General features: G+C 47.4%; 1 protein-coding gene across 4 annotated transcripts in view; it reads left to right on the top strand.

Annotated features, from left to right (window-relative positions):
• Nucleotides 1–14,679, top strand: part of LOC110490240 (striatin-interacting protein 1 homolog) — a 51,615-nt gene that overhangs the window by 9,124 nt on the left and 27,812 nt on the right. For all 4 annotated transcript variants that reach the window (XM_090200329.1, XM_036944540.2, XM_036944539.2 and 1 more), the window contains exons 4-5: nt 1,734–1,868; nt 8,256–8,376. In XM_090200329.1, the coding sequence (XP_090056455.1) occupies nt 1,734–1,868; nt 8,256–8,376 (256 nt within the window). The remainder of the gene's footprint in view (nt 1–1,733; nt 1,869–8,255; nt 8,377–14,679) is intronic.

Here is a 14,679-nt window from a genome sequence, read left to right as displayed (position 1 = left end):
AACAAGTCACCGGTTGTATGTATAATAGTGTTAGTAATAATAGAGTTTAACATGATTTTCGAATGACTACCTCATCCCTGTGCCAGACATTCAATTATCTTTAAGGTTCCTCAGTCCAACAGTGAATTTCAAACACAGATTCAAGCACAAAGACTAGGGAGGTTTTCCAATGCCTCGCAAAGAAGGACACCAATTGGCAGATGAGTAAAAAAAAATAAAGGCTGACATTGATTATCTCTTTGAGCATGGTGACGTTATTAATTACACTTTGGATGGTGTATCAATACACCCAGTCACTACAAAGATAACTCAGTTGCTAGAGAGGAAGGAAACTGCTCAAGGATTTCACCTCGAGGCCAATGGTTACTTTAAAACAGTCTCAGAGATTAAAGGCTGTGTGAAAGGTGAAAACTGAGGATGGATGTACTCGTCACTGAGTACCACTCTTCATATTTTCAAGCATGGTTGTGGCTGCATCATGTTACGGGTATGCTTGTCGCCGAGGACTAGGGAGTTTTATTTGAGGGGGGGATATAAAGAAATGGAATTGAGCTAAGTACAGGCAACATCCTAGAGGAAAACCTGGTTCAGTCTGCTTTCCACCAGACACTGGGAGACAAATTCACCTTTCAGCAGGACAATAACCTAAAACACAAGGCCAAATATACACTGGAGTTACTCATCAAGACAACATTGAATGTCCCTGAGTGGCCTTGTTACAGTTTTGACTTAAATCAACTTGAAAATCTATGGCAAGTCTTGAAAATGGCTGTCTAGCAATGATCAACAAACAACTTGACAGAGCTTGATGAATTTAAAAAAAGAATAATGTGCAAATATAGTACAATCTAGGAATGCAAAGCTCGTGGAGACTTACCCAGAAAGACTCACAGCTGTAATCACTGCCAAAGGTGATTCTAACATGTATTGACGCAGGGGTGTGAATACTTACGTAAATGAGATATTTCTGTATTTCATTTTCGATGCATTTGCATTATGGCATATTGTGTGTAGATGGGTGAGAAGAAAAACAAATGTACTACATTTTGGATTCAGGCTGTAACACAACAAAATGTGGAATAAGTATGAATACTTTTTGAAGGTACTGTGTCAGAAAATGTCTACTGAAAGAGGGGAACTGACTAGGTATTTGAATTCCATTGATCATGATGTCCTACAAGAATCCCAAGAGTTGAGGTAAAAAAAAATAAAGGACAGAAACGATCCTAATTGTACAATATACTTCACTTTTAGGAATCAATCGCTCATAGCCTAGAAGTAAAAGGCGTTGCTGCCTTGATGTTGGATCCTGGCATCACAGTGGGTGATCAGTGATCAGTGGGTGTACTGCTATAACTGGCCAGGGCTGAAATAGCCTGCTGTGACCATGCATGTGAGTTGGGTGCCAGGACACTTTGACTCTGAGACTCTGCTAGCTGCTCCTGGGTCAGTGTGAGTTTAATGACCAGACCTGATCCCTGCTAATCTTTTTCACGTGTGAAAAGGGCAGGGAGAGAGTTGGGGGGGGGGGGGGGGGGGGGGGGGAAGAAAGAGAGGGGGGGGGGGGAATGGACGAAGAAAATAAAAAGTGAGGGCATGGGGGAAATAAGTGAATAGAGTCAGCGAGAGTAAGAGAGCGACAGACGTTCAAACTCAGAGTCACAAGGTCGCACAGTCCTACACAGTGACATGACTCACCTGGTCTCTTTCACCCTGTCCCTGTCTCTCTGCAGTGCGGGGGAGGAGGTGGATTGAGCTGGGTCAGGAGCAGCAGAGGGCCTATGTGATGAGACTACTAGATGCTCTGGAGGTCACTGACCGGGACAAAAGGCTGAAGGTGGCCCGGGCCATCCTCTACCTGGCACAGGGTAATCATCATCATCATCATCATACTGTTGCCGCTAGCTATAGACCACCCTCTGCCCCCAGCTGTGCCCTCGACACCATACAGTGCCTTGCGAAAGTATTCGGCCCCCTTGAACTTTGCGACCTTTTGCCACATTTCAGGCTTCAAACATAAAGATATAAAACTGTATTTTTTTGTGAAGAATCAACAACAAGTGGGACACAATCATGATGTGGAACGACATTTATTGGATATTTCAAACTTTTTTAACAAATCAAAAACTGAAAAATTGGCCGTGCAAAATTATTCAGCCCCCTTAAGTTAATACTTTGTAGCACCACCTTTTGCTGCGATTACAGCTGTAAGTCGCTTGGGGTATGTCTATCAGTTTTGCACATCGAGAGACTGAATTTTTTTCCCATTCCTCCTTGCAAAACAGCTCGAGCTCAGTGAGGTTGGATGGAGAGCATTTGTGAACAGCAGTTTTCAGTTCTTTCCACAGATTCTCGATTGGATTCAGGTCTGGACTTTGACTTGGCCATTCTAACACCTGGATATGTTTATTTTTGAACCATTCCATTGTAGATTTTGCTTTATGTTTTGGATCATTGTCTTGTTGGAAGACAAATCTCCGTCCCAGTCTCAGGTCTTTTGCAGACTCCATCAGGTTTTCTTCCAGAATGGTCCTGTATTTGGCTCCATCCATCTTCCCTGTCCCTGCTGAAGAAAAGCAGGCCCAAACCATGATGCTGCCACCACCATGTTTGACAGTGGGGATGGTGTGTTCAGCTGTGTTGCTTTTACGCCAAACATAACGTTTTGCATTGTTGCCAAAAAGTTCAATTTTGGTTTCATCTGACCAGAGCACCTTCTTCCACATGTTTGGTGTGTCTCCCAGGTGGCTTGTGGCAAACTTTAAACAACACTTTTTATGGATATCTTTAAGAAATGGCTTTCTTCTTGCCACTCTTCCATAAAGGCCAGATTTGTGCAATATACGACTGATTGTTGTCCTATGGACAGAGTCTCCCACCTCAGCTGTAGATCTCTGCAGTTCATCCAGAGTGATCATGGGCCTCTTGGCTGCATCTCTGATCAGTCTTCTCCTTGTATGAGCTGAAAGTTTAGAGGGACGGCCAGGTCTTGGTAGATTTGCAGTGTTCTGATACTCCTTCCATTTCAATATTATCGCTTGCACAGTGCTCCTTGGGATGTTTAAAGCTTGGGAAATCTTTTTGTATCCAAATCCGGCTTTAAACTTCTTCACAACAGTATCTCGGACCTGCCTGGTGTGTTCCTTGTTCTTCATGATGCTCTCTGCGCTTTTAACTGACCTCTGAGACTATCACAGTGCAGGTGCATTTATACGGAGACTTGATTACACACAGGTGGATTGTATTTATCATCATTAGTCATTTAGGTCAACATTGGATCATTCAGAGATCCTCACTGAACTTCTGGAGAGAGTTTGCTGCACTTAAAGTAAAGGGGCTGAATCATTTTGCGCGCCCAATTTTTCAGTTTTTGATTTGTTAAAAAAGTTTGAAATATCCAATAAATGTCGTTCCACTTCATGATTGTGTCCCACTTGTTGTTGATTCTTCACAAAAAAATACAGTTTTATATCTTTATGTTTGAAGCCTGAAATGTGGCAAAAGGTTGCAAACTTCAAGGGGGCCGAATACTTTCGCAAGGCACTGTATGTGAATTGATTGCCCCCCATCTATCTTCTGAGCTCGTGCTACTAGGTGACCTAAACTGGGACATGCTTAACCCACCCGCCAATCCTACAATCTAAACTTGATGCCCTCAATCTCACACAAATGATCAATGAACCTATCAGGTACAACCCCAAATCCGTAAACACGGGCACCCTCATAGATATCATCCTAACTAACTCGCCCTCCAAATACACCTCTGCTGTTTCAAATCAAGATCTCAGCAATCACTGCCTCATTGCCTGCATGCGTAATGGGTCTGCGACCAAACGACCACCCCTCATCACTGTCAAACGCTCCCTAAAACACTTCTGCGAGCAGGCTTTTCTAATCAACCTGGCCGGGGTATCCTGGAATGACATTGGCCTCATCCCGTCAGTAGAGGAAAGTTTTGGGACACTGTAAAGTCCGTGGAGAATAAGAGCACCTCCTCCCAGCTACCCACTGCTCTGAGGCAAGGAAACACTGTTACCACCGATAAAACCTCTATAATTGAGAATTTCAATAAGCTTTTCTCTACGGCTGGCCATGCTTTCCTCCTGGCTACCCCAACCCCGGTCAACTGCCCGGTACCCTCCATTGCAACCCGCCAAAGCCCCCACCATTTCTCCTTCACCCAAATCCAGATAGCTGATGTTCTGAAAGAGCTGCAAAATCTGGACCCCTACAAATCAGCCGGGCTAGACAATCTGGACCCTCTCTGTCTAAAATGATCTGCCGAAATTGTTGCAACCCCTATTACTAGCCTGTTCAACCTCTCTTTTGTATCGTCTGAGATTCCCAAAGATTGTAAATATGCCACAGTCTTCCCCCTCTTCAAAGGGGTGACACTCTAGACCCAAACTGCTGCAGACCTATATCTATCCTACCCTGTCTTTCTAAGGTCTTCGATTGCCAAGTTAAAAAACAGATTACCGACCGTTTTGAATCCCACCGTACCTTCTCCGCTATGCAATCGGGTTTCAGAGCTGGTCATGGGTGCACTTCAGCCACGCTCAAGGTCCTAAACGAAATCTGAACTGCCATCAATAAGAGACATTACTGTGCAGCCGTATTCATCGACCTGGCCAAGGCTTTCGACTCTGTCAATCACCACATTCTTATTGGCAGACTTGACAGCCTTGGTTTCTCAAATGATTGCCTCGCCTGGTTTACCAACTACTTCTCTGATAGGTATTTGTAGTTGTCCATGTATTCTAAGTCAGGGCCGTCCAGGGTAGTGATGCTGGACTGTCGGGCAGTGATCGATTGAATAGCATGCATTTAGTTTTACTTGCATTTAAGAGCAGTTGGAGGCCACGGAAGGAGAGTTGTATGGCATTGAAGCTCGTCTGGAGGTCAGTTAACACAGTGTCCAAAGAGGGGCCAGAAGTATACAGAATGGTGTCGTCTGTGTAGAGGAGGATCAGAGAATCACCAGCAGCAAGAGCGACATCATTGATGTATACAGAGAAGAGTGGGCCCGAGAATTGAACCCTGTGGCACCCCCATAGAGACTGCCAGAGGTCCGGACAACAGGCCCTCTGATTTGACACACTGAACTCTAGGTGTCTGGTTAGACTGTAAACTCCCCTTCCAGACTCACATTAAGCATCTCCAATCCAAAATGAAATCTAGAATCGGCTTCCTATATCGCAACAAAGCATCCTTCACTCATGCTGCCAAACATACCCTCGTAAAACTGACCATCATACCGATCCTTGACTTCGGGGATGTCATCTATAAAATAGCCTCCAACACTCTACTCAACAAATTGGATGCAGTCTATCACAGTGCCATCCGTTTTGTCAAGAAAGCCCCATACACTACCCACCGCTGCGACCTGTACATTCTCGTTGGTTGGCCCTCGCTTCATACTCGTCGCCAAACCCACTGGCTACAGGTTATCTACAAGTCTCTGCTAGGTAAAGCCCCACCTTATCTCAGCTCACTGGTCACCATAGCAGCACCCACTCGTAGCACGCACTCCAGCAGGTATATCTCACTGGTCACCCCCAAAGCCAATTCTCTTTTGGTCGCCTTTCCTTCCAGTTCTCTGCTGCCAATGACTGGAACGAACTGCAATAATCACCGAAGCTGGAGACCCATATCTCCCTCACTAGCTTTAAGCACCAGCTGTCAGAGCAGCTCACAGATCACTGCACATAGCCCATCTGTAAACAGCCCATCTATCTACCTCATCCGCAGACTGTATTTATTTATCTTGCTCCTTTGCACCCCAGTATCTCTACTTGCACATTCATCTTCTGCACATCTACCATTCCAGTGTTTATTTGCTATATTGTAATTACTTCGCCACTATGGCCTATTTATTGCCTTAACTCCCTTATCTTACCTCATTTGTACTCACTGCATATAGACTTTTGTGTTTTCTTTTTTTCTACTGTATTATGGACTCTGTTTTGTTTGTGTCGCACTGCTTTGCTTTATCTTGGCCAGGTCACAGTCGTAAATGAGAAATTGTTCTCAAGTGGCCTACCTGGTTAAATAAAGGTGAAATAAAATAAATAAATAAATCATCATCCCCGTTACTGCACACTACAAGATAATTTGCTTTGGTTGTAGCATATTGTTACATGCATCCAGGAGATGAAGTGACTATTTAAATATTTAAATATTTCCCTTCTGATTTCTCTGACTAACATTTTCTTACAAAACAGAGGACATGTACCGTATTTATGCCTGAGTCCTTTAAAATAGATATATTCCACCGTTATTTAACCAGGTAGGCCAGTTGAGAACAAGTTCTCATTTACAACTGCGACCTGGCCAAGATAAAGCATAGCAGTGCGACACAAACAACACAGAGTTACACAGACAAATGTACAGTCAATAATACAGTAGAACATCTGTATACAGTGTGTGCATCTCATATAAGGAGGTAAGGCAATAAATATGCCATAATGGAGAAGTAATTACAATTTAGCAATTAACACTGGAGTGATAGATGTGCAATTAGAAACAATGGTGTGCAAAAGAGCAGAAGAAAACTAAAAACTAATATGGGGATGAGGTAGGTAGGTAGTTGGTTGGATGGGCTATTTACAGATGGGCTGTGTACAGCTGCAGCGATCGGTAAGCTGCTCTGACAGCCGACGCTTGAAGTTAGTGAGGGAGATAGAAGTCTCCAACTTTAGTGATTTTTTTTCCATTCGTTACAGTCATTGGCAGCAGAGAACTGGAAGGAAAGGCGGCCAAAGTAGGTGTTGGCTTTGGGATGTGAAATATCCATGCTGGAGTGTGTGCTACGGGTGGGTGTTGCTATGGTGACCAGTGAGCTGAGATAAGGCGGAGCTTTACCTGGCAAAGACTTTATATATGACCTGGAGCCAGTGGGTTTGGCGATGAATATGTAGCGAGGACCAGCCAACGAGAGCATACAGGTCGCAGTGGTGGGTAGTATATGGGGCTTTGGTGACAAAACGGATGGCACTGTGATAGACTGCATGCTGAGTAGAGTGTTGGAGGCTATTTTGTAAATGACATCGCTGAAGTTAAGGATCGGCAGGATAGTTTTATCAGGGTATGTTTGGCAGCATGAGTGAAGGAGGCTTTGTTGCAAAATTGGAAGTCGATTCTAGATTTCATTTTGGATTGGAGATGCTTAATGTGAGTCTGGAAGGAGATTTTACAGTCTAGCTAGCCAGACATCTAGGTATTTATAGTTGTCCACATATTCTAAGTCAGAACCATCCAGAGTAGTGATGATAGTTGGGCGGGTGGGTGCGAGCAGCGGGCGGGTGCGGGCAGCGATCGGTTGAAGAGTATGCATTTAGTTTTACTAGCGTTTAAGAGCAGTTGGAGGCCACGGAAGGATTGTTGTGTGGCATTAAAGCTCGTTTGGAGGTTTGTTAACAGTGCCAAAAGAAGGGCCAGATGTATACAGAATGGTGTCGTCTGCATAGAGGTGGATCAAAGAATCACCCGCAGCAAGAGGGACCTCATTGATGTATACAGAGAAAAGTCAGCCCGAGAATTGAACCCTGTGGCACCCCCAGAGACTGCCAGAGGTCCGGACAACAGTCCCTCCTATTTGACACACTGAACTCTGTCTGGGAAGTAGTTAGTGAACCAGGCGAGACAGTCATTAGAGAAAACAAGGCTGTTGAGTCTGCCAATAAGAATACAGTGATTGACAGAGTCGAAAGCTTTGGCCAGGTCAATGAATATGGCTGCACAGTACTGTCTTTGTTATCGATTGTGGTTATGATGTCGTTTAGGACCTTGAGCGTGGCTGAGGTGCACCCGTGACCAGCTCGGAAACCGGATTGCATAGCGGAGAAGGTACGGTGGGATTCGAGATGGTCGGTGATCTGTTTGTTAACTTGGCTTTCGAAGACCTTAGAAAGACAGGGTAGGATAGATATAGGTCTGTAGCAGTTTGGGTCTAGAGTGTCTCCCCCTTGAAGAGGGGGATGACCGCGGCCACTTTCCAATCTTTAGAAATCTCAGACGATACGAACGAGAGGTTGAACAGACTAGTAATAGGGGTTGCAACAATGGCGGCCTTATAATTTTAGAAAGAGAGGGTCCAGATTGTCTAGCCCAGCTGATTTGTAGGGGTCCAGATCCTGCAGCTCTTTCAGGGCATCATCTGTCTGGATTTGGATGAAGCGGGGGGGGGGGGAGTGTTGTGTGGTGAGGGAGCATCTGTTGAACCCTATGTGTGTCTGTTGTGTGGCGTTCCCCAGGGGTGTTTGATGAGTGTGACACGGACACAGACGTGCTCCACTGGTCTCGCCACAACGTGTTCCTGCTGTATGACATGGGCGTCTTCACCGCTCTCCTGGAGCTGCTGAGCATGGAGATGGAGTGAGTAGGACAACATTGCTACAACCGCACCACAACATCCCTGCAATGTCTCGTAATGACTGTGTTGTTATGTCTCTCAACAAGTGTTAGCACCTCTGTGGTTAGCGCTTACTTCCTCCTTTTAAATTGTTTATTTATTTCACCTTTATGTACCAGTTAGGCTAGTTGAGAACAAGTTCTCCTTTACAACTGCGACCTGGCCAAGATAAAGCAAAGTAGTGTGACACAGACAACAACAGAGCGTTACACAGGGAATAACGTGGAGTAAACAATAAACATGCCAATAACACAATAAACAAGTAAATGACACAGTAGAAAAAAAGAAAGTCTATATACAGTGTGTACAAAAGGCATGAGGAGGTAGGCAATAAATAGGCCATAGTAGCGAAGAATTACAATTTAGCAGATTAACACTGGAGTGATAAATGAGCAGATGATGATGTGCAAGTAGAGATACTGGTGTGCAAAAGAGCAGAAAAGTGAATAAAAACAATATGGGGATGAGGTAGGTAGATTGGGTGGGCTATTTACAGATGGACTATGTACAGCTGCAGCGATCGGTTAGCAGCTCAGATAGCTGATGTTTAAAGTTGGTGAGCCTTGATTAATGGTCCAAATCATTTACAGGGTAACAATTAAGTACCTTAATGTTACTGTTTTTGATTTAAAATGGGGAAAAATAAACACAATTTGTTTCTTAGCAAAGTACAATTTCTCAAGCTAGAATTTAGCTAGGACTGTCTGGGAGTGGTGTGAGTGGGGAGGGGAAAACTGAAAACTAGCTGTTGTTGGCAGAGATGCTTGGAACTGTTTCTTATTGGTTTATTAACTCATTTACCGTTTGGTGATGTCACCAGGCAAGCTAAAACTCATCCAACCAAAACAAGCTGAAATTTCAGGTAGCCTTTTCAAACAACTCTTACACTAAAAGGACATCATTATTTTATTTTTTTCACAGTATTATTCCAACCTCATAGGTTGGAAATGTATAGAAAACACAGGAAATCATGTGTTTGACTGCACTGGGCCTTTAATGCTACAGTGCTGGTACACAGTTGCATTCACTCTCACTAGTTGTTCGCTGGATAGAGTAGGGGAATGAGACACATTGGGGGAAAGAGACACAGTAGGGGAAAGGGACACAGTGGAGGAAAGAGACACAGTGGGGGAAAGGGACACAGTGGGGGAAAGGGACACAGTGGGGGAAGGAGACACAGTGGGGGAAAGGGACACAGTGGGGGAAAAGGACACCGTGGGGGAAGGAGACACAGTGGGGGAAAGGGACACAGTGGGGGAAAGGGACACAGTGGGGGAAAGAGACACAGTGCGGAAAGGGACACAGTGGGGGAAAGAGACACAGTGGGGAAAGGGACACAGTGGGGAAAGGGACACAGTGGGGGAAGGAGACACAGTGGGGGAAAGGGACACAGTGGGGGAAAGAGACACAGTGGGGGAAAGAGACACAGTGGGGGAAAGAGACACAGTGGGGGAAAGAGACACAGTGGGGGAAAGAGACACAGTGGGGAAAGGGACACAGTGGGGGAAAGAGACACAGTGGGGGAAAGAGACACAGTGGGGGAAAGAGACACAGTGGGGGAAAGAGACACAGTGGGGGAAAGAGACACAGTGGGGGAAAGGGACACAGTGGGGGAAAGAGACACAGTGGGGAAAGAGACACAGTGGGGGAAGAGACACAGTGGGGAAAGGAGACACAGTGGGGGAAAGGGACACAGTGGGGGAAAGAGACACAGTGGGGAAAGGAGACACAGTGGGGGAAGGAGACACCGTGGGGGAAAGGGACACAGTGGGGGAAAGAGACACAGTGGGGGAAAGAGACACAGTGGGGGAAAGAGACACAGTGGGGAAAGGAGACACAGTGGGGGAAAGAGACACAGTGGGGGAAAGAGACACAGTGGGGAAAGAGACACAGTGGGGGAAGAAGACACAGTGGGGAAAGAGACACAGTGGGGGAAAGAGACACAGCGGGGAAAGATTGGGTGGGCTATTTACAGATGGACTATGTACAGCTGCAGCGATCGGTTAGCAGCTCAGATAGCTGATGTTTAAAGTTGGTGAGCCTTGATTAATGGTCCAAATCATTTACAGGGTAACAATTAAGTACCTTAATGTTACTGTTTTTGATTTAAAATGGGGAAAAATAAACACAATTTGTTTCTTAGCAAAGTACAATTTCTCAAGCTAGAATTTAGCTAGGACTGTCTGGGAGTGGTGTGAGTGGGGAGGGGAAAACTGAAAACTAGCTGTTGTTGGCAGAGATGCTTGGAACTGTTTCTTATTGGTTTATTAACTCATTTACCGTTTGGTGATGTCACCAGGCAAGCTAAAACTCATCCAACCAAAACAAGCTGAAATTTCAGGTAGCCTTTTCAAACAACTCTTACACTAAAAGGACATCATTATTTTATTTTTTTCACAGTATTATTCCAACCTCATAGGTTGGAAATGTATAGAAAACACAGGAAATCATGTGTTTGACTGCACTGGGCCTTTAATGCTACAGTGCTGGTACACAGTTGCATTCACTCTCACTAGTTGTTCGCTGGATAGAGTAGGGGAATGAGACACATTGGGGGAAAGAGACACAGTAGGGGAAAGGGACACAGTGGAGGAAAGAGACACAGTGGGGGAAAGGGACACAGTGGGGGAAAGGGACACAGTGGGGGAAGGAGACACAGTGGGGGAAAGGAGACACAGTGGGGGAAAAGGACACCGTGGGGGAAGGAGACACAGTGGGGGAAAGGGACACAGTGGGGGAAAGGGACACAGTGGGGGAAAGAGACACAGTGCGGAAAGGGACACAGTGGGGGAAAGAGACACAGTGGGGAAAGGGACACAGTGGGGAAAGGGACACAGTGGGGGAAGGAGACACAGTGGGGGAAAGGAGACACAGTGGGGGAAGGAGACACAGTGGGGGAAAGGGACACAGTGGGGGAAAGGGACACAGTGGGGGAAAGAGACACAGTGGGGGAAAGAGACACAGTGGGGGAAAGAGACACAGTGGGGAAAGGAGACACAGTGGGGGAAAGAGACACAGTGGGGGAAAGAGACACAGTGGGGGAAAGAGACACAGTGGGGGAAAGGGACACAGTGGGGGAAAGAGACACAGTGGGGAAAGAGACGCAGTGGGGGAAGAGACACAGTGGGGAAAGGAGACACAGTGGGGGAAAGGGACACAGTGGGGGAAAGAGACACAGTGGGGAAAGGAGACACAGTGGGGGAAGGAGACACCGTGGGGGAAAGGGACACAGTGGGGGAAAGAGACACAGTGGGGGAAAGAGACACAGTGGGGAAAGGATACACAGTGGGGGAAAGAGACACAGTGGGGAAAGAGACACAGTGGGGGAAGGAGACACAGTGGGGAAAGAGACACAGTGGGGGAAAGAGACACAGTGGGGAAAGATTGGGTGGGCTATTTACAGATGGACTATGTACAGCTGCAGCGATCGGTTAGCAGCTCAGATAGCTGATGTTTAAAGTTGGTGAGCCTTGATTAATGGTCCAAATCATTTACAGGGTAACAATTAAGTACCTTAATGTTACTGTTTTTGATTTAAAATGGGGAAAAATAAACACAATTTGTTTCTTAGCAAAGTACAATTTCTCAAGCTAGAATTTAGCTAGGACTGTCTGGGAGTGGTGTGAGTGGGGAGGGGAAAACTGAAAACTAGCTGTTGTTGGCAGAGATGCTTGGAACTGTTTCTTATTGGTTTATTAACTCATTTACCGTTTGGTGATGTCACCAGGCAAGCTAAAACTCATCCAACCAAAACAAGCTGAAATTTCAGGTAGCCTTTTCAAACAACTCTTACACTAAAAGGACATCATTATTTTATTTTTTTCACAGTATTATTCCAACCTCATAGGTTGGAAATGTATAGAAAACACAGGAAATCATGTGTTTGACTGCACTGGGCCTTTAATGCTACAGTGCTGGTACACAGTTGCATTCACTCTCACTAGTTGTTCGCTGGATAGAGTAGGGGAATGAGACACATTGGGGGAAAGAGACACAGTGGGGGAAAGGGACACAGTGGGGGAAAGGGACACAGTGGGGGAAAGGGACACAGTGGGGGAAGGAGACACAGTGGGGGAAAGGGACACAGTGGGGGAAAAGGACACCGTGGGGGAAGGAGACACAGTGGGGGAAAGGGACACAGTGGGGGAAAGAGACACAGTGGGGGAAAGAGACACAGTGGGGGAAAGAGACACAGTGGGGAAAGGAGACACAGTGAGGGAAAGAGACACCGTGGGGAAAGAGACACAGTGGGGGAAGGAGACACAGTGGGGAAAGAGACACAGTGGGGGAAAGAGACACAGTGGGGAAAGGAGACACAGTGGGGAAAGGAGGCACCGTGGGGGAAAGAGACACAGTGGGGGAGAGAGACACAGTGGGGGAAAGAGACACAGTGGGGGAAAGGGACACAGTGGGGGGAAGGGACACAGTGGGGGAAAGAGACACAGTGGGGAAAGGAGACACAGTGGGGGGAAGGGACACAGTGGGGGAAAGGGACACAGTGGGGGAAAGAGACACAGTGGGGAAAGGAGACACAGTGGGGAAAGGAGACACAGTGGGGGAAAGGGACACAGTGGGGAAAGGAGACACAGTGGGGGAAAGAGACACAGTGGGGGAAAGAGACACAGTGGGGGAAAGAGACACAGTGGGGAAAGGAGACACAGTGGGGAAAGGAGACACAGTGGGGAAAGGAGACACAGTGGGGGAAAGAGACACAGTGGGGAAAGGAGACACAGTGGGGGAAAGAGACACAGTGGGGGAAAGAGACACAGTGGGGGAAAGAGACACAGTGGGGAAAGGAGACACAGTGGGGGAAAGAGACACAGTGGGGAAAGGAGACACAGTGGGGAAAGGAGGCACAGTGGGGGGAAGGGACACAGTGGGGGAAAGAGACACAGTGGGGAAAGGAGACACAGTGGGGGAAGGAGACACAGTGGGGGAAGGAGACACAGTGGGGGAAGGAGACACAGTGGGGGAAGGGGACACAGTGGGGGAAGGGGACACAGTGGGGGAAGGAGACACAGTGGGGGAAGGAGACACAGTGGGGGAAGGGGACACAGTGGGGGAAGGAGACACAGTGGGGGAAGGAGACACAGTGGGGGAAGGAGACACAGTGGGGGAAGGAGACACAGTGGGGGAAGGAGACACAGTGGGGAAAGGAGACACAGTGGGGGAAGGAGACACAGTGGGGGAAGGAGACACAGTGGGGGAAGGAGACACAGTGGGGGAAGGAGACACAGTGGGGGAAAGGGACACAGTGGGGGAAAGAGACACAGTGGGGAAAGAGACACAGTGGGGGAAGAGACACAGTGGGGAAAGGAGACACAGTGGGGGAAAGGGACACAGTGGGGGAAAGAGACACAGTGGGGGAAAGAGCCACAGTGGGGGAAAGAGACACAGTGGGGGAAAGGGACACAGTGGGGGAAAGAGACACAGTGGGGAAAGAGACACAGTGGGGGAAGAGACACAGTGGGGAAAGGAGACACAGTGGGGGAAAGGGACACAGTGGGGGAAAGAGACACAGTGGGAAAGGAGACACAGTGGGGGAAGGAGACACAGTGGGGGAAAGGGACACAGTGGGGGAAAGAGACACAGTGGGGGAAAGAGACACAGTGGGGGAAAGAGACACAGTGGGGAAAGGAGACACAGTGAGGGAAAGAGACACCGTGGGGAAAGAGACACAGTGGGGGAAGGAGACACAGTGGGGAAAGAGACACAGTGGGGGAAAGAGACACAGTGGGGAAAGGAGACACAGTGGGGAAAGGAGGCACCGTGGGGGAAAGATACACAGTGGGGGAAAGAGACACAGTGGGGGAAAGAGACACAGTGGGGGAAAGGGACACAGTGGGGGGAAGGGACACAGTGGGGGAAAGAGACACAGTGGGGAAAGGAGACACAGTGGGGGGAAGGGACACAGTGGGGGAAAGGGACACAGTGGGGGAAAGAGACACAGTGGGGAAAGGAGACACAGTGGGGAAAGGAGACACAGTGGGGGAAAGGGACACAGTGGGGAAAGGAGACACAGTGGGGGAAAGAGACACAGTGGGGGAAAGAGACACAGTGGGGGAAAGAGACACAGTGGGGAAAGGAGACACAGTGGGGAAAGGAGACACAGTGGGGAAAGGAGACACAGTGGGGGAAAGAGACACAGTGGGGAAAGGAGACACAGTGGGGGAAAGAGACACAGTGGGGGAAAGAGACACAGTGGGGGAGAGAGACACAGTGGGGAAAGGAGACACAGTGGGGGAAAGAGACACAGTGGGGAAAGG

The sequence above is a fragment of the Oncorhynchus mykiss genome, chromosome 15 (assembly GCF_057628025.1).
Source record: "Oncorhynchus mykiss isolate SJ-2025 chromosome 15, ASM5762802v1, whole genome shotgun sequence".
In the NCBI taxonomy this organism is placed as follows: domain Eukaryota; kingdom Metazoa; phylum Chordata; class Actinopteri; order Salmoniformes; family Salmonidae; genus Oncorhynchus; species Oncorhynchus mykiss.
This window is presented reverse-complemented; position numbering and strand designations above follow the sequence as displayed.